General features: G+C 59.6%; 1 protein-coding gene across 1 annotated transcript; it reads right to left on the bottom strand.

Moving 5' to 3' along the window:
- Positions 1-6791: 6791 nt before the first annotated feature.
- C10H15orf39 (chromosome 10 C15orf39 homolog) lies at positions 6792-17577 on the bottom strand. Its single transcript, XM_054837455.1, has 4 exons — positions 17449-17577; positions 9033-12246; positions 8543-8580; positions 6792-8293 (listed from the first exon to the last, which is right to left on the bottom strand). Exons 2-3 carry the CDS (start codon positions 12184-12186, stop codon positions 8543-8545), a joined length of 3192 nt encoding a protein of 1063 aa, XP_054693430.1. The 5' UTR covers positions 12187-12246; positions 17449-17577; the 3' UTR covers positions 6792-8293.
- Between the last annotated feature and the right edge of the window lie 1427 nt (positions 17578-19004).

Below are 19004 nucleotides of genomic sequence, written 5' to 3' on the forward strand. Positions count from 1 at the left end.
TATCCATTTCCAGGGCCTGGGTCCCTGCTTCAGGGTCTCTTCTGTCCCAGAGGACCACCACATCCCGCCAGCCAAGCCTCTTGGTCCTCAGATACTAGGGAGGAGAGCACAGAGGCTGCTCTCTGCTCCCCTCACACAGGGGCTGCTTTGCCCCAGCTTGTTTCTGTCCTCCCCAGAGACAGATGGACATCACCCTTACCACCAGCAAGATGATGGGAGCAGTAATGATGCAGAGGCCACAGATGACCATGATGGCCACACCGTACTCAGGAAAGCCTGGTTCGGGCGGTGGGGGCTCCAGGGTGTCCTCTGGAGAGGAGCACAGCAGTTAGCACAGCCTGCAGGACATGGGGGCTCTGTCCCACGAGGTGGCAGCCACCCACTCTCCTTTGGGACACCAGAGACAAAATATAGGATGCCAATAACATCGGTTTGGCACCCTGCGTGCCCTTTCCATATAACATTTCCCTCCTGTCCTGTGCCAGCCTGCAGCAGATGGGTCTCCACCTCCAATCCCCCCAAGCTGTGCAGAGTGATAGGGCATGGTTGTCATTAGAATTGTACTCTCAGACCAACCATCACAAGCTGGTCACCTCACCAGCCAAGATACCTCGCCCTCCCTTTGCATAAGGGATCTGATCTAGTTGGTTGTGGATCTCTTCTGCTCACACTGCAGGCATGGAGCCACAAGCTGGTGAAGCTTTATACCCCATACCCCAAAGGGAAGCTTACCTCCCACAGCAAGAGAGTATGGGTCCACCTGGAAGTCTGAACCAGCCAGGGCCTTGTTTGGCCCAACTGAGAGCACAAGGGCCTCCAAAACTTCCAGGCTGGTTGGAGCAGGGTGCTGGAAGACCACGTCCCCATGGCAGATCAAGGAGCCAGGCCTGTGGACAGGGTTGGGAAGAGCTCCAGAGCTGCCAGTCCCACCACAACCCCACAGCCACACGCTGGGCTGTGGCCATGGGCACAGCCAGACTCCTGGCTGGTTTTGCTCGGAGGGGCCCTAGGAGGACACATCTGCACCCAGGGAGGCATTGGGTTTGCATCTGCTCTTTGGGATGGAAGGTACATCCCGGGGGTCCAGCAAGTCATTCCCAAGACAGTGGGTAGATGCTTCACCTCAGCTGCCTGCTGCAAACCCTTTTGTGGCTGAGACTAGACAGCTGACAGCCATGACCTGTCAGTAGATGTTTGTAGGAAGACCTCCCTGGATCCATACACCCCTGCTCCACCCTCCTGCCTGGACAGCCCCTCTGCTCCCACTCACAGGAATCCTCTTATCATCACTTGCAGGAAGCTCCTGTGGTCCCTCAGGGCTCTCGCCACCTGAAAGAAAGGTTTTGCTCAGCTCCTCACCAGCCTTTAGGGTGTTTCACCCACTAGACCACCACTTCCACAGCCACGATGGAGCTGGGACAGCCACTACAGCAGGGACACGGGGCAGCTGCAGTCCTGCAGCACCTCCAGGTCCCCGGCTGCATTTTGGTGACCTGAAGCACCATCAGACAGAAAACATCCTGCCACTAAGACAGTACTGGAGCTGGGGATCTGGTCTGAACAACCCCAAAGCAGTCCCTCTTCCTCCAGTGGTCCTCAGCACCCTGGGAGGACCCCAGCCCCCTCCCACCAGCCGTGCCTACCGCATCACCAAGGTCTCTGCTGAGCTCCTGGTTCTCTGCAGCAAGCGGATCCAGAAGGTCCTCGCTGAAGCGTCTGTTGGTGATGAGGAAGGAGAGCGGGTAAACCTGCAGGTGAAGCTTGGCTCCTGAAGAGGCAAAACATGAGTTAGAGGTGAGCAGAGCTGGCAGCGAGCCCTACCACACACAGGGACTTGTCCTTACCCTCCACCAAGAGGGAGGTCAGGTCCACGGAGCAGGTTGCAAGAGCTGTCAAGGCTTGTAGAACCTCTGCAACATCAGCATGGACGATCGTGTCGAGGTAGATGTCTCCAGTGATCTCCAGATTCCCAGTGAGGTTTCTAAGAGGAGAGAAGCGCTCTAAGCAAGGCAGGAGAGCTGGGACAAGGCTCACCCAGAACACCCTCGCTGGTCTTCCTCCAGCTCACCTGCAGCGCAGCAACTCACAACTGCTCAGCCCAGGGAAGGTGCTCAGTTACAGCACGTGCCATCAGCTGCACGTCACCCTCCCAGGTTTCCTCGTGCTGCACAACTCACCTTCCCCCATCTTTGCGGCATTTGCTAATTAGCTGCAAAGTGCACAAGAGGTAGCAAAGGTAATTTAATTAAGAGCTTTGGAAAGGGGTAGTTGTTGTCCCATACCTGAGCTGGGTGATAGTGAAGTTCCTCACATGGTAGAGGGCACTGAGAGACCAAGTCACCTAGAGGAAGAGGAGACAGCGGCTCACACCCTGCCCCTGCTTCAGCACGTTATCCCACCATGCAGAGCCAGCCTGGGCCCATTTTCCTGATGGGCCAAGTTCCCAGCATGGTCCTTTGGAAGAGCCACCAAGGCTTGCCGTACCTTGCTGATCAGCCTCTGCAGCAGGTCTGTCCTGCCCCTCCCCACCTGGAGGACAGCTAGAGAGATGGACAGCTTCTCTGGGTCCAGGTTCTCCAGGCTGAAGCCTAAAAGAGTTCAGAAGACAATTATACCCATATTTGTTCTTCCACCCTTCTTGGGAGATATTAGTCACCCTCAAGTTCATCCTCTGCCACACTCCAAAACACAGAAGCCAGCAGGGCAGCTAAGCTGAGATGAAGACCTGTCCCTTTTGTGGTGGGAAGGGCTTGGGATCTACCATCTCCCAGGACTGGAAAAACAGGTCAGGGAGGGGAAGCCAGAGAGTTTAGCAGAAGCACTGGATCACACAGGGCCAACTACTGCAGGTGTGGTCTCCAGCACTAGAGTATCCTTGCATGGGTCAGGAGAGGGGAGGTTAAGTGAAAATGAAGCCCAAAATCCAAACTGGGCAGGTTTTGGCTTTGATGGAGGTATGGGGAGGACACTTGCCAGCAGCAGCTCTGCTGTGGGAAGATCTCTGCAGCTTACCACTGGACTGGACAGATTGTGGCTCCAGTTGCCAACTGAAGATGCTCCTTCCCCTTCTGGCCTCCATGACAACCGTCCGGATGAGGTGGGAGTGGGTGGGAGCAGGAGCATCCCCCCGGAACAGAACCTCCCCTTGCACGACCACCGAGCCGTTCCTGGGAGGGAGAGGAGATGATGGGCAGCCCACCTCCCCCTTGGGAGCATCCCTAGAACCCCATCATGCCCACATTAACACCCCACCCAAAGAGAGGTCCCAGGCGACCCCATCTGACACTTTCAAGCACGGATCCCTTGGGGCAGCAACACTGGGGAGGGAGCATAGCCCCTCACAAGACTCATCTGGAGCACTTTGCTGGGCAACTCCTTCCCTCCAAGCCAAAGCCACCCTCTCCATCTGTTCCCCCAGGGCAGAGCTGCATACTCACATAAACTCGAGGACATTTGCCCGCAGGAAGGTCTCATAGGTAGACAGCATTTGGTTTAGCTGGAAGCAAGCAGCATCTGTTAACTGATGAACTTTCACAAGTTCCCCCACGTGAAGGAGGCACATACCAGGAGATGCACAACAAATACAGAAGCAAGTGGGCTCGGTTTGCCCAGGGGTAGGGCATGTCAGACCTCTGGGGATGGTCACGGCTGAAGTTCCCATCAGCCTAGAAACAGCACCCAGGAGGGAATCCCCCAGCACTGACACAGTGTGCAACAGCCCTGCTAGCTGCCAGAGGTGAGGGGAGTCAAGCCCCACCTTAAACCAAGCATCCCAGTCCGGCTCTGGTAGAGCAGCACCAGGGATTTAGCTTGTCCCCACCATGCCCAGGTAGCTGATAGACCAACCCAGGGCTGATGCAGCCTGCAGGCTCCTCACCCCAGCAGGGCTTCCCTGCTGTAGCTTCTCACTCAGAAGCACCAATATCTCCACCAACCAGCTCCTGCGCTCACCATCAGCATCACTTCTTCCTCCAGCTCCCTGTAGCTCCCTGAAGACTTGTTGCTCAGAGCCTCAGTGTAAGCGATGCCCAACAGCCGGAACCGCAAGGGCAGCACGTGTACAGGTTGCGCAGGAGTGGGGAGCCCAGAGGGCTTCACCCCTGGGGAGCCAGGTTTGCCCATCGTCATCAGCTCAGCTGGGGTGAAGGCTTCTCCTGCAGCTGCAGGGAGATGTCCTCTGGCTGTGGAAGGGTGTTGGGAGGTGACAGAGTAACTGGACATGGACTGAGCATCATGCATCACTCCTGCTGGTACAGCCATGGTCTGAGAGCTGAGCGGGGAGCTGGCTGCATGCGCAGCTCCAGGGGAAGTCAGCACGTAGGATGGAGATGGCAAGCTTGTGGTGCTGGCGTGGTGCACAGCCTCAGAGCAATGCTCCAGAGCAGAGTTCCTGGGGCTGGGAGGAGACGCAGAGCCTGGGCTGGCATGGGTGGGCCCTGGAGGTCCTGCTGGAGCAGCAGTGGGTCCTGCTGATGCTGTCCTGGGCTTGCTGTGACCATCATCTTCCACCACAGCCACCTGTCCAGGCAGCATGCTCATCTCTACCACCTTCATGGCCTGATGTTGCCCTGCAGTAGGTGCATCCTCAGATGCTGTTGTGAGGAAGGGATCTGGATGCAGAGATGGCCTCTGGGTAGGTGACCCCAGGAGAGAGGCATGTGTCACACCTGCAGCTCTTGGAGAGGGGGAAGCCACCATAGCAGCTCCATCCTTGCAGGGGGCTTTGGTTGCTCCAAGCTCTGGGATGGTGTCAGGGGCTGCCAAGCTCACCCCAGTCCCAGCAGGACCTGCAGCACTGGTCAGAGCAGGGGAAGGGCAAGCTTTGGTGGGTGTCAGCAGAGCCTGCTGTGCAGGGGGGGAAGACAGGTCACTTGGCTTCTCCAAGGTGACAGCAGGTCCCTCGGATTCTGCTGTAGGAAGGAATGGAGCCAGCACTTGTGGGTGATTGACACCATGGGTCGCTGCAGCACTGGGAGAGGATGCCAAGGCAGTGGCCAGAAGTCCAGACCCATTTCCCAGGACCTCGACCAAGACCGTGCCCACCAGCAGAGCAGCTTTGCCATGCAGGAAGATACCAGCGGGCCGTGTCTCCCAGAGCATCTCCGGTGTCACGGCAGAGGGTGCCCACACGGTGCTGGGATGTGTTTCAGTCAAGCTGGATGTCCTCTCTGATGGCGGAGCTGAGGACACCCCTGGAAGGGGCACCGGCTGAGGAGCAGCAGTGTGGTCCTCACCCCCAAGCAGGCCAGGGCTTGGTCTCACCTCTTCCTTCTGCCCATTGCAGCTCCTCGTTGTGACTCCAGCACCTGAAGCTCCATCCTGGACACCAGAGAAGCCACTGGCTGTAGATGGATCAGGCGCAGGCACACTGAGAGAGGACAAGTCGCTGGCTGTGAACACATCAGGAGGATTAGACCTTGCAGCCAGGCTGAGATCCACTCTGCAGAGCGTGGTCCGATGGTCAGGGGATGCCCCGAGGGTCTGGTCACCCATGGTCTGGAGGAGCCGAGCAGAGGTGGCAGGCACTCCGGTGCCAAGCCGCTGTGCCAGGGAGAGCGTCACGGCTGTGCCCAGCCCGAGCTTCTCCCCGTGCCACCACCGTGGTGAGCTCTGAGCTGCCAAGGGAGAGGCAGTGGCTGCAGTCAGTGTCCCCAAGCTCAGTCCCGTCACCCCTGTTCCGCAGGACACATCTCCTTCAACCCCCGGGGTGCTCGCAGAGCCCATCAGCATCCTCCCACGCCGCTGCATTGCCGGGTCATCAAGGGGATCCCCATGTGTTGCCACCAGATTGTCACCTGCCCCTCTCTGGGAGACAGGCAAGCCTGGGCCAGCACGGGAGGGAGGCGGGGAGCCCAGGGGGGCCCCGGGCAGAGCACCCAGAGAGCCCAGGCCGTACAGGAGAGCCGTGGCAGACAGGCAGATGGCCAGCACCAGGATGGCTTTGCATCGTAGCCCACCGGTGGCCACACAGGCAGCAGGACCCATGGCCATGGCCTCTTCCCTCTCACCACGGAAGGTCATTTTCAGCTGTAGGGCAGCGGTGTCCGTGGGGTCCAGTGGTCCAACCCCTCGGCTCTGCTTGGGAGAGGCCATGGGGAGAGCCCGGCTGTGGGGACATACAGCAGGAGCTTTAGGCTGGGCCCCTCCAAGCTCCATAGCCCACCCCAGAGCATCCCACACACCAGGGCCAGGACGTCTCCAGCAGCACCAAGCAGCTCCTCCAGCTCAGAAAACCCCACACCAAGCCTCAGCATCTCCTGGGAGGAGGCAGGGATGCTCCCAGCACAGAGCAGGGCTGTAACCAGCCTCAGGCTGCAGACATTACCTCACTCCCTGCCCAAAACAGCCACCTTCTCCCAGACAACCCCACCAAGGGCAGCAAACCTTCCCAGCACCCCTTACCAGGCAGCACCCCAAGGAGAAGAGAGCACCAAGCCCCCCACCCCAGCCCTGCCCTTTTATCTCATTTCCCAGGGAGGGGGCGGCTCCGCTCCTGCTGCTCCCAATTAACGCACAAACTCATTTGCACTCCCCCAGGTGAAGGTTTTTCCCCTCCCTGGCTGGAGGGATCCTCGACTTCCCTCTGCTCCTCCTTAAGCCTTGTTGTCCCCTCCTCAAAACACCACGGGTGCTCCTCAAAACACCAAATTTATTGGTGGTGGGATGGAGGGGCTGGGAACGTCAGCGGCGGGGTTTGGTCCGCCCAGCCGGCTGGGAGGTGCTGGGTGCGGATTTGGGACAGCAGAGAACAAAACAGAGGGTTTGAAAACGAGCCAAAGCCTTTAATTGGGCAAGGCACCTCTTAAAATTCAGATTCTTACAAAATATTAAATAAAGCGAAGAAACTTTCTCCCCTGGAACCTTATATATATATATATACACACACATATATTACAAAAAATTACAATATTATAACAAACACTGCTTTCCAAATCATTTTACGAGGCTACGTGCAGACCCAGCGTGGCAAGGGAGGGCGAGCGAGGAGAACGGCAGCCCCCCCCTTCCCTGTCCCCCGCACGGCCAGTACATCCCAGTAGAAAACCAGAAAGGCACCTGCAGAAAACACCTCCCCAGGCCGGCAAACACACCTTTTGGCCAAAAAACCCAGTTTATGGTACAGTTTGGGTAGGTTTTTTTTTTGGTTGGGTTTTCTTTTTTTATTAACCCCCCCCCCCCTCGCATTTTCTTAGTTTAAAATAAATATTTCCTGTAGTGAAATAAAAAAATAATAAAAATCCTCATTTTGTTCCTCCACGCCCCGCATCAGCTGGAAAAACACCTGAGTGTCGAGTTTGTAAGGCCTCTGCTGTGTATTGCCGGAGTCACAGCGGGGTCACCGCGTCTCTGTCGTCCCCAAACGCGCATCTCCCACGTTCTCCTTCGGGACAGCTGGAATCCGTGTCGTAAAGTGGTTTGGTTTTCTTTAACAGTCTTTACATCTTTCTCACAGCCTTTTTCCAGCTACGATCGGGACCGAAACTCTCAGCATCGCTCCCGCCGCTTCGGTCCGGCACAGTATAAACAGATGAAACCGTGAGTTTAAATAAAAAGACAAGTATAAATTACTATATTTTTTCTTTTTTTTTTTTAAAAAAAAAAACAACCAACAACCACATAACCTGAAGGCAGCAGCTCCTTATAAAGGTAAATCCGTAACATTTTAAAAATGTCTTCCTTTAAAACAACAACAAAAATAAGTCCTGTAACTACAGAAGTTGCGATTCCCTTGACCCTGAACGCTGTGGTTAAGTCTCGGTAGCACTTTACAGATTAAAATCCAGGAGGAAGGCTCGTTTATTGGGAACGGCATGCGTAAAGCAGGAGGGGCGAGCTAGGGGCGAGAGGAGGGACCGTGATAAATCACCCCCCGCGGCAGCCAGCTTTTCTCCGTTTCCACGCTCCCCTTGCGGGTTACAACCGCTGCTCCGGCTCCGCTGGAAATCCGGCCGCTCCCTCCTAATTCACTGGGTTCGCTGTTCCCCACCCCGAGCATTGTCCCTCGGAGGGTCCCCGCGAGGACCGCCGGCATCCTGGGCGGACCCGTCCCCGTCCTCGGGTGCCCGAGCATCTTCCCCCCGCGGGTCCGCTGGGGATCGCCTGCTTTGGCTTAGCACCCCCATGGCTGCCGGGAGGGGACCCTGCTTTGGGGACGAGGGGGGGGACACCTTCTCTTTCCCGTCCTGGCGGGTGGGCGGCTCGGTTCTCGCCCTCGACACGCTCCGTAGTGCCTCCTTTCCCTTCGTGCTGTCCGTGGCCGTCGCTTTGCCACGTCGGTGCCTCCACGCCAGGGCTACCTGGGAGAGGAAAGAAGTTGTGAGGGATGACAGGGTCTTCACCTCCCCGTCCCAAATAATGCCCCCCCACCCACCCTCAGCCACAAATCCCCTCTCCAGCCCAGCGGGACGACTCGTGCGCCCCGCCTGAGCCGGCCCAAGCTCCTCGTCGTCACGGCAAATACACAAAAATACACGTGCGCCTTCCCAAAAATAGCTATAAAGCCTATAAATAGGTATAAACGCGCGCGCAGAAGGGGAGTTACCTACTTGGAGGGGTGCTGGCCGGCCTGCGAGCTTGAACCTGTAAGAAAGGAAGTTGTTGGCGATGGCCCCGAGCAGCAGCAAAAGGACAAGGAGGGGCAGCGGGACTGTCACCGGTGGGATGGGACACCCACGAAGTGGCACATCCGACAAGCGGCGTGCACGCTCCCGGCGTGCTCCCAACTGCCCGACACCTCCTCAACACCCCACGGATGATTTCTGTCACCCAGGCAGGCAGGGACAACCCCCCCTGGCTCCACCAACCATCCTCCCAGCTCAAGCTTTCTCCGTCCATGACCCAGGGAGAAAAGCTAAATATCCTGCTCCGCAGAACCCTTGGTAGGACAGGGATGCTGAGGGACCACGCAAGCGATGGATGCTCCCAACCAAACAGCAGCATCTGGGAGGCAGATGCGGCTGAAGCTTCCCTGGATGAGTCCCAGGGACCCACCGGTGTCACCAGACCTCCACGGGAGATGCTGGGCTACCCACCGAGCTGCTGCCTGATGGAGTCATGCCAATGGAGGTTCAGCAGGTCAGGGTAGATGTCGGGGAGCTGCTTGAGTGCCAGGAGCTTCAGCATACGTGACGTGCAGCTCTTCAGCTCCAGGTCCCTCAAGGTCCTCTCCTCTGAGAGCGTGGTGGGGCGCAGCTCCACCTTGTGCTCCTGCAGCACTTGGTCAACGGAGGCCCCGGGCAGCTTGGGGAAGAGCTTCTCCTTCACCACGTGGATGGGGATGAAGATGGCCCCCGCCCGGACTACGTGAGGGAAAGGACACTTGCGAGCAAACATGAAGGTCTCCAGCAGAGACAGCAAGTTGGTGAGGAGAGTGGCCACGTCTTGGAAAGCCAGCCAGATCTCCTTGCCTTTGGTGGGCTTCTGAGGTTCGGGGATCTTGGAGCCATTCTTGGGTTTGGGGGGGGATTTGGGCATCTCTCCGAGCTCCTCCGCCGGCTCTGCCTTCTTCAACCACTCCCGCAGGAGCTCCGGGGAGGACCTGGCCACGGAGCATGAAATAACATCGCAGAGTGAGGTGTGCAGGGTGGTGAAATACTGGCCGGTGGAGGTCTGCTGGGCAGGGACCTCGCACTGCCCGGGCACCGAGATGCTCTCCTCTCCCAGCGCACGGGGGGGGTCAGGCAGCGGGGGCTGCGGAGGGTCCGGGCGAGCCCCCCGCAGAGCAGAGGGGCTGGGCTGGGGGCCAGTTCGTGGGGCCGGGGGGCTGCTGGCCGGTGGGGAGGTGGTGCGGGTCTGTGGCGGCGGCGTGGGGATGCTGCCGGATGGGGTCGGCAGTGGCGGGCTGGGTTGGGGGGTGCAGGGGCTGCCGGGCTGCCGGGGGGGCACGGTGCTGGGCGGGAGGGAGCGCAGGATCTTGTATTTTTTGAACATGAAGGTGGCGGAGCTCTGGAAGTTGCTCTTGTCCCCAGAGCCCACCTCGAACAGCAAGGGCAGCACCTGGGGCTTGGCACTCTCTCCCACCCCCGCCTTCCCCCCTGGACCCTCTTTCTCCTCCTCCGCATCCTCCCCGTCCGGCGTCCCCTTCGTGCGGCTGACGGGTCCCTGGGTCTCCCCGGCTTTCACCAGTCTCTTCTTCAAGCTGAGGTCCAGCACGATGTCCTCGGGGGCTGGCTCCCTGCTCCCCACCCCACCAGGGCTGCCCTCTTGAGACCCTGGGTCTTGGGGCACCACCTTCGGCTTTTCGGGGACCCTTCCGTAACAGCTTTCTCCTCGGCTCTGGACCACACCGCCGCCCAGCTTCGGCGCCCGGCCGGTCGCCGTGCCCGTGGGCAGCAGGCTGGATATCGCCGAGACGTCTCCGAGGGCTGCGGGCTCCCGGCTCCCCCCCACGTTTCGGGGTGGGGTGTCCCCCCGCAGATGCTCCCTGCAGAAGGGGACCTGGGCTGAGCCCTCGGTCCCCTCCAGGTAGTCTCGGTAAGGCGCCAGGCTGAAAACGTTGTTGATCACTGGCATGGGTGGGGAGGAAGGAGAAACCTCGCCACCCCTCGGGTCTTTCAGCCCCTCTGGGGAAGGGGTGGCCGGAGAAGGGGGGACGAGCTCCTTGCCCGCATCCTTGACCTTGCAGGCATCTCCCTTCCCTACAATGACGGGAGCCGGTGGACTCCCGCGGGGGGTCTCTGGGGAGACCGGGCTGATCCTCCTCCCCGGGTAGGGGGGTTCCTGCTTCACCCAGCACCCCTCTCCTTTGGGAAACGTCTCTGCAAGCCCACCGGAGCCCCCAGGCACCTTCTCCGGGGCACAGACGGGTTGGAAAGCGCTGTTGTGCCTCGCCGCCGTCCGCTGCCGAGGACTTTCCACCCGGTGCCGCCCGCAGCCCGGCTCCATGCCGGCGAAAGAGGTGCCGAATACGGCCGCATCGCCGGGGCCGAAGGCGAAGCCGGGGCTCGGCAAGTAGCCGGCTCGCCGCGGTGGCTCGGCATCCCTCGGCAGCGCCGCCGGCTTGGTGGGCGGCGATGCCACTGCGCCGGCATCGGCTACCCTCGGCACGTAAGCGTCCAAGGGGTTGGGAAAGTAGCTCCTCGGGGCTTGGGGTTTAAGGTAAGAGCTGGGAAAGGGTTCCCTGCTTTCCGCAAAGCCAAAGGCTTTGTAGGCGCCGGGCAGGGTGCTGGGCTGCGCCTCCACGGCGGGAGCCGGGGGTTGGTAGAGGAGGGCGGCTTTCTGGAGGGGCAGTGGGTAGTGGGTGTGCGGGTAGCACGCCGGTGGCCTCTCCCGGTACGCTGGGCTGGCGGTGGGCGGCTGGAGCTTGGACCAGGGGTCCGGGCTGAGGCTGGGGACCTCGGGCACCTTCCTCTGGCCATGGGCAACGGGGCAGCTGGCTTCCAGAAAGGGGGTGCTGGGGGGGACTCTGTATTTTTCAAAGGCAGCGTAGTAGGGGGAGAAGGCGACCGGGGAGCCCAACTTCTCCTTGGCAGGCAGCGCCAGGCTGGGGTGCAGCGGCAGGAAGCTGGGGTTGGAGTGGGGAACCCTCTTGTGCAGCCCGGTGCCGCCGCGGGGCTCGCCGGGGTGGAGAGGGTGGGTGGCGGGGGCGGCGGTGGGCAGAGCCCAGTCTGCGTCCCCCGGTCTCTGCTGCAGGCTCTCCGCCCGGGCTCCCAGCGGCAGGGCCATCCTGGGCTCCACAAAGCACGCCGGGGCTCTGTACACCGGTTTGGGGACAGCCAGGGGGGCCGTCTTGTTCACCGCCACCGGTTTCTTCACCGGGAAGGGATGACCCGGAGCCGGCGGCGGGCTACTCCACTTCTCCTGTGCCATCAGCAGCTCCCGCATCAGGCTGTCCTTGCCCTTTTCAGTGCCCAGGGGCTGCAGCCCCGTCCCCAGGCTCTCGGGTCGGTACAGCAGGCAGCTCACCAGCGGCCCCTCTGCCGGCACGGGCTGGCCGCCGGTGCCGTAGTGCAGGTACGTGGCCGCCGGGCTCCAGCGCGCCAGGGGTTGCTCGGGGCCGTCGGGACTTTGCAACAGGCAGGTGAAGTAGGAGCCCTTGTAGTTGAAATGGTTTTCGGAGCTGGGGTTGGGCACAGAGCTGGATTTGCAGATGCCGGCGGGGAAGCCAGCAGTGGGCTCTGCCTCCAGCCGAGGTAGCTTGTTGAAAATCACGGGGTCCAGAGACTCCAAGTGCCGTTTCGAGGCCATTTATACGTTGCTGCCGGCGTCCCGACCAGGGGGTGCGATGGGAGAGGTGAGCTGGCCTTCCTGAACAGGAGAGAGAGAAAATAAATCATGAGCAAAGCGAGTCCCCGCGGCAAGCGCTCGTCCCGCAGCGGAACAGCACGGGGTGACAGGGTCTGCTGAGAGCTCCCCCAAAAATCAGCTTGCCCGCGCACTGGCTGGAAAAAGCACGTTGGTTTTCACAGGCAGCTTTTCCTTATTGATTTGCGATGCTCAACATCCCGCTGGAAGGCTGAAGGAGAGGAGGGGAGCCGCGGAAAGCCCCGCTTGTCTCACAGTCAGCCTCTGCCAAGGGCAACAGGGACTTGCTTCCCTTCTCCCATCCTCCCGGCACCTGGCAGAGATCCTAAAACCAAAAAACAAACCCACTCCAATTGAGAAGCAACATTTGATCCTCAGCGTGGAAGCCAGGGATCCGGTCAGGCGCTCCCCTCCCTCGGTGCTGGCCGGGGCAGCCCTGCACAAGCCGGGGAGGTGGTGATGGGGTGGGGGGGTGGGGATCCTGGCAGCCCGCCTGAGCATTTCTTCATCCGTCTCCTTGGAAAAGCCCTGAAAAGCTCTGGTTTCAAAGCCTCAATGAGCGTCTGTTGCAGGCAGCGGGGAGCAAAGCTGGGTCAGCTCAGGTGAAGAGCCAGCGGGCTATGGCGAGGCACAAACACAGAGTGCCCAAAACTCCTCCCCCCCTCTCCCATTTTCACCTTTCAAGCAAATTTGAGGGTTTTTTCCCCCCAACGCAGCAGCCTGCAGCTCAGGGGGACCCTCTCCCTTAAGGTCTCCTCTGATTTTGGGCTGGTGCAGCGGTGGGGCCGGGTGCTGGCCTGCAGTGTCAGGCGGTGCATGCCAGCAGGTGGAGCTGGCAGACCATCCCAGCATCCCCCAGCCTTCCCGGGCATCAACCCGCATCCCCTGAGCATCGGGAGTATCGCCCCAGTATCTGCTGGCATCACTCAGCATCCCCCCAGTACTGTCCAGTATCTCCTGAGCATCCCACTGAGACACCTGAGCATTGCTTGAGCCTCAAGAGCATCGCTGGACCTTCACCCAGGATCTCCCCTGGCATCACCTGGCATCACTTGAGCCCCAAAAACATCACTGGACCTTCACCCCGTGTCCCCCCGGCATCACCTGGCATCACCTGAGCATCGAGTACATCACCCAAGCAAGGCCCAAGACCTGCCTGAGCATTGCTGGACCATGGCTCAGCATCCTCCAAGCATGGCCAAACATCACCCAGCATCTCCCAAGCATGGCCAAATGTCACCCAGCATCCTCCCAGCATGGCCAAACATCACCCAGCATCCTCCCAGCATGGCCAAATGTCACCCAGCGTCCTCCAAGCATGGCCGAACGTCACCCAGCATCTCCCAAGCATGGTCAAATGTCACCCAGTATCCTCCCAGCATGGTCCAGCATCCCCCAAGCCCACAGATGGACTTACTGCAGTAGGATCTCGTGCCTGTTCTTCACCCCCCTGTGGCTTATTTTTTTTTTTTTCTTTTTGTGGCAAGAGTTAGCAGAGAAGCAAAGAAGGAAACGGAGGAAGAGAGCGCGGAGATAAGATAAAAGCCTTGTCCACAGAAGGGGAAACGGAGCAGATAATTGGGGAGACTTGCAAGGGTAGATAAGAGACCAGAGCGTGGTGGCTCCGCTTCTGCAGCGCGGCTGGAGTCCAGCTCCGAGCCGCACACAGCCCGCTCTGGCAAACCACACGCTACACCCTGCCAGCCCTGCCTGCCGTGCGGGCAGAGCCCTGCCAGACCACTCACAGGCAGAAAAAGAGGTCACGGGTCCACCGGCCACCCAAGCCACGAGCACGGGTGCCCCTGCCCACCTGCAGCTCGGCCCCACGCACACCTGCCTCTCCCCATCCCCAGCTCAAACTCAGCAGTTTTCCCCAAAACAACGGCTCTGGCACGACCGAATGGTCTGCACCCCTCTGCCGCTCCTTCGGGTTGGGTTTCTTTTCCAAATTTCTGCAATTTCTCGCTTTCCAGGGAGGATGCTGCTTTCCCGGACTCCTCTGAAAAGGTCTTTGGAGGTGGTTGGGAAGGAAGCTCATCTCCCCGCTTCCACCCTCAGAAGCAGCTCCCCCAAGAAAGGGGTTGTGGGGCGACCGCATCATTTCCAACACCTTCATCCTCAGGAGCCTCAGGGCATTCCCAAGACACCCAGTACCAATTCCATTTGCCATCACTTAGGTCCAGGGAAAATGCTCCCCTCAAATTAGAAAAAGATTGGAGGAAAAAAGCCCAAAACCCCCCAAACCTCTGCTTTCTGGTCTCTCCTCGCCCTGGCCTGGGGATGTTGCTGCAGGCTCCATCACCACACGCCGGCTGAGATATTTTTTGGGGCCCGTACCCAGGAGGAGAAGTCGGCTGCACATTGCCACATGCCCCCCGCTAAAACGAGCCACGGGCTTTCCTTGCACCCCAGTTGGGAGGATGTGAAGCGAGGTGGGGGGGTCCCAAACCGGGTTATTTTCCTTTCCAGCCCACCGCTCTCCCCACCCATCAGTGCCCCGAGAGGGATGTCTGGGGAGGGCGGTGTTTCAATCCGTCTACCCGGGAGATGCTGCGTGGGAGCGAGACGCAGGCGTGGGATCCCTTCCATGCGGCGACGATGCTCAGGGTGGACGAGCCGGGACGGAAAGCTGGGATCTTGTGACTTCCAACATTTTGCCCTCGCTTTTTCCCCCTTTCCCGGCAATGCACTGATCCACAAAACCCCGCAGCGTCGGGGATGTTGTGCAACCGGCCCTGCCGTCACTGCGGAACCGGGTTACGGCACGGGCAGCGCCGACGCAATCACCCCCTTTCCAAATCGGCTGCAACCGCAGCGGTGGAAATCCCTTTTTATGGGGGAAGGAGGGAAAAGGCCTCGTAACCCCGTCACGAGACGACCTTTCCCCTCGGGAACACCCCGACCCCTTCCCAGCGATTCAGCTCCGACTTCCAGCCCTTGCTGGAGGGATGCGGAACAGAGCAAGTCGTCCCACAGCAGCGGCCGGAGCCAGCCACGTGGATTCTCTGATGTCTGATAGGGATTGAGCTCATTCCCCTCGTTAGGGTGAGGGCACTAACGGGCTCCCTCTTTCCACGAAACGCCGTGCCGTCCCTACACCTGCGCCACCCGAGACCCAAGAAAACGGCTCTGTGTTTGCTGTTGCCATCAGCCCTTCCCCTCCGGGACTATCCCCTTGCAGCCGACGCGGCGATGCCCTCCTTCCTTCCCTCCCGCTGCGGGAGAGCTGCCGGGGCTGGGGTCCGCGGGGAAGAGAGGGGCACCCGGGAATCGGGGCCGCCTGGGTGAACGCTAACACGTGCGGCCAGCGCTCGCTATACTGAAACTCCACGGCTGGGAAAAACAGCGGGCGGATTAAACACAACCGATTTATTCCTCTTTTTTTTATGATTTTTTATTATTTTTTTCCCCCCCACCTTCCTCTTCTTTGCAGGGGTTTTTCCCAGCAGGGTGGGAGAGAAGTAAAACCGAATGAAAAGGAGCACGTGCTGCCCCGCTGCGCGCGGGCGAAACCTCCCCGATAAGCGCTCGCGGGCCGCAGCCAGCTTTATCTGCCGCATTTCAGATATCGAAAGGGCATGGGAGGGCTCCTGTGCCCCCCTCCGCCGGGGCTCCTTGGCATGCCAAGGCTGCCAGGGATGGCTCGGACGTCTCTTTTTGCTCCGACAGCTCCGAACAAGCGCGGCCATGTCTGTTATCGCCGGGGCAGTCAGGCGCAGCACACGGCTCCCCGGCATTTCCTCCCCAGGATGCGATGCCCTAACGCGGTAGTAATAAGCGGGAGCCTCTCATCGCAGCCTCCCGCCTCCTCCATCGCCACGTGATGCGAAGAAACAGCCGCCAACTCCCAGCCGGCCCGCGGGAATCGAGAAATAAAACCCTAAAATCTCCTAAACCCGCTGGCATCGGGCATCCCCGGCCGTCCTGCATCCCCCCCCCCCCCGCCCAGGTCCTGCGGCGGAGGGCTGCTGACGGAGGGGGCTTTCCCCGTGTCACCCCGAAGCGAGTGGACTTGTCTCCCGGGGTAAGAAGGAGGTTTCCCGTCCGGCTGCAATACCGGTTTCACAATCCCAGGGACCTTGGGTCCCTGCCGAGGAGGTCACCTTTCTCATCTCACCGGTGGCTTTGGATGCGATCGCTGGCAAGGCTCCCCCCCCGCTGAGGTCATTTGGGGGAGCAAACAAGGCGCCTCAGCGGTTCCAGCTCCCTCATTTCATACCTTATCCCTCTTCAAAAAAGTTTGCGGCTCCTGAGCTTTTCCCAGGTAGGCAAAGCCCAGCCGGAGCCTTCACTCGGACCAAGCCGGCGGATTTTTAAGACAGTATCCTCAGCGAACACACGCGGCAAGCCGTTGCTTGTATTGCAAATTAGGTTTTATTCCTGAAAAAGCCCCAGCAATATTAACTTTTATAAAAAAAGAAACTTAATTCAGCGGGCACCAGAAGGGCAGAGTGACTGCCACCATAACGATGTATATTCAGTATTTAGGCGATTAAAACCCCTCCGACACACGGGTAGGAATGCATCGATCCGACTATGACCCGTCAGCGTCGCATCCCAGGTTGGCCACGGTCAGGCCGGGACACCCCCCCGTGCCGGCAGACCCCCGGGCATCGCAGCATCGCCCATTCCCTCCCGACCACGAGGCACGGACGCGGCGAGGGCTGGATGACCACCGTCCGTCTTTCCGTCCCCTCCGCACGGCCACGGCGTACGTGTAGGCAACGCTCTAGTGACCCCCAAAATAACGCTCGGCGGGTTTATGTTCTCACGGGGGGGAGGCCGAACGTGCGTTCGGCCCCGCTGTACGCGTCGTGCATCAGCCGCATGATCTAAAGTGGCCATAAATGGGTAAAAACCCTGGCACTGGAGCCCGAAGCCCATTTTTTCCCTGCATCGCCCAACGAGGAACAGATGATCTGCAGGAAGGCGTTCGTATAGGGCACGGGAAACCGGGGTGGGGGGGAACCCTCCCGCAGCGTACACCCCTCCTCGGGAGCTTCATCCTCCGAGGGGAGCCCCGAAGACAAGCGGGGTACGGGGCAGGCATCCCCGCCGTCCTCCCCTCCCTCCCTCCCTCCCTCCCTCCCCCGGGCGTGGGACGGAGCCCCGGCTGCCTCCCCGCATCCCTCCGGCTCCGGTCCATCCCCGGGGGGCGTCCTTTATCCCAACGTTATCCGGGGTGGGATCCGGCCCCGCACTCACCTGCGGCGGGAGCGCGGTGCTTCCTCCGGAGCATCTCTACGGGGCCGGGCCGGGGGCTCGGCGGAGGGGGGGCGGCTGCTGCCACTGCCCCGCTCGGCTGGCAGCCTGCATTGTGCGGAGGAAGTGGGAGGAGGAGGAGGAGGAGGAGGAGGAGGGCTGGGTGTGCGATGTGGGCCGGCCGGAGGAGGGGACGGAACGGGACGGGATTGGGACAGCCCAGCCCTGCCCGCCACATGTGCGCTGAGTTGGTCGGGGCTCTGCCCGGAGCGGGGACACTCGGTCCATGGTAATTCCCTCCCCCCCCCGCCCCCGCAGAGGGGAGCCCCCTGTATGGAGGAGTAGCCTCCGCCGGGGGGGGGGGGAAGCCCCATTAAGGAGACCCCCCCATTGCAGGCAGTCCCTGCATCGTGGGGGGCCCCCGGTAAAGAGTAGCCCCTGTTACGGGGAGACCCTGAGCCCCGGGATGCCCCCCCCACTCCCCCCACCCCCACCCCAACTCTCCTCCTGGATTTAACCCCCCCCCGCCCCCACACAGGGGACCCCCACGCAGCGCGAAGGGTCGTCGCCGGCATTAACGTCGCGCGTTTATCCGAGGAGTTGCGTCCGAAACGGACAGCGCGAACGCTCCCCAACTAATAATTAACCCTCATAAAAGGCCCGTAAATACGATTAACCCAGTGACACAGATGCTGCGGGGGGGCAGCGAGTTGCTCCAGGCCATGGAGTGAAGTGGTGGCAGAGGCTCAGCTCCCGCCAGGTGTAAGAAAGAAAGATTTCTGAGTAAGAAAGAAAGATTTCTGAGTAAGAAATAATAAAGATTTCTGCTTTTCAAATAGCCTTTTCTTCCGCTACAGTCCAAGCTGCTCCTTGCACGGCACGGAGGTGCCTCAAAACTCCCGTCATCCGAGCGGAGTTTTGTTGGAAAACCAAAACCTCCAAGCACCTTCGGGTGGCAGGAGAAAGGGGAGGGAAATGGTTCCCTCGGAGGTTTCCCAAGAGAATGAGCTTTACGTCGCCCAAACGTAAAGGCAACACCAACGATTACCGACAGGGAGTGGGCTGTGTGGATTATTTCGAGAAGCTGTCGGAAGCCGCTCGCGCTACTTTGGCCCCAATTCAGCACAGGGCTTAGGAATGTGCCTAATTATTAATACAGGTGATTAAGGACCTTATTGAACAAAGCCCGAGAAGCCAGTGTTTGAATTCTCCTCTCCTTGGCCTCGCGACCATTATTTTTCCCCTTACGGCTTTATTTAATTTATAGCAGTTTTGCGGCAGCGGCGGTTGATTCCTGCAAAGAAAATAAGTAGCTGGGAGGAGCCGGCTCTGAATTTCCAGTCCCTTAGCTCCGATGTTTACACACGATTGCTTGGTCTGGAGTTCATCGATCATGCGCTGCCGTAATGTTTTCTTTGGTCAAATTGTAATGCAATTATAGAATCATTCTTATGTCTTTCATTATTAGCTAGCATATATTAGTTTGTAATATATAATAGTTGTTATATGTTAAAACAAGCAAGCGGGAGGATAGTAAAGCTTATTATTCGGAGTTATGG

This window comes from Grus americana, chromosome 10, assembly GCF_028858705.1.
Source record: "Grus americana isolate bGruAme1 chromosome 10, bGruAme1.mat, whole genome shotgun sequence".
NCBI lineage: Eukaryota > Metazoa > Chordata > Aves > Gruiformes > Gruidae > Grus > Grus americana.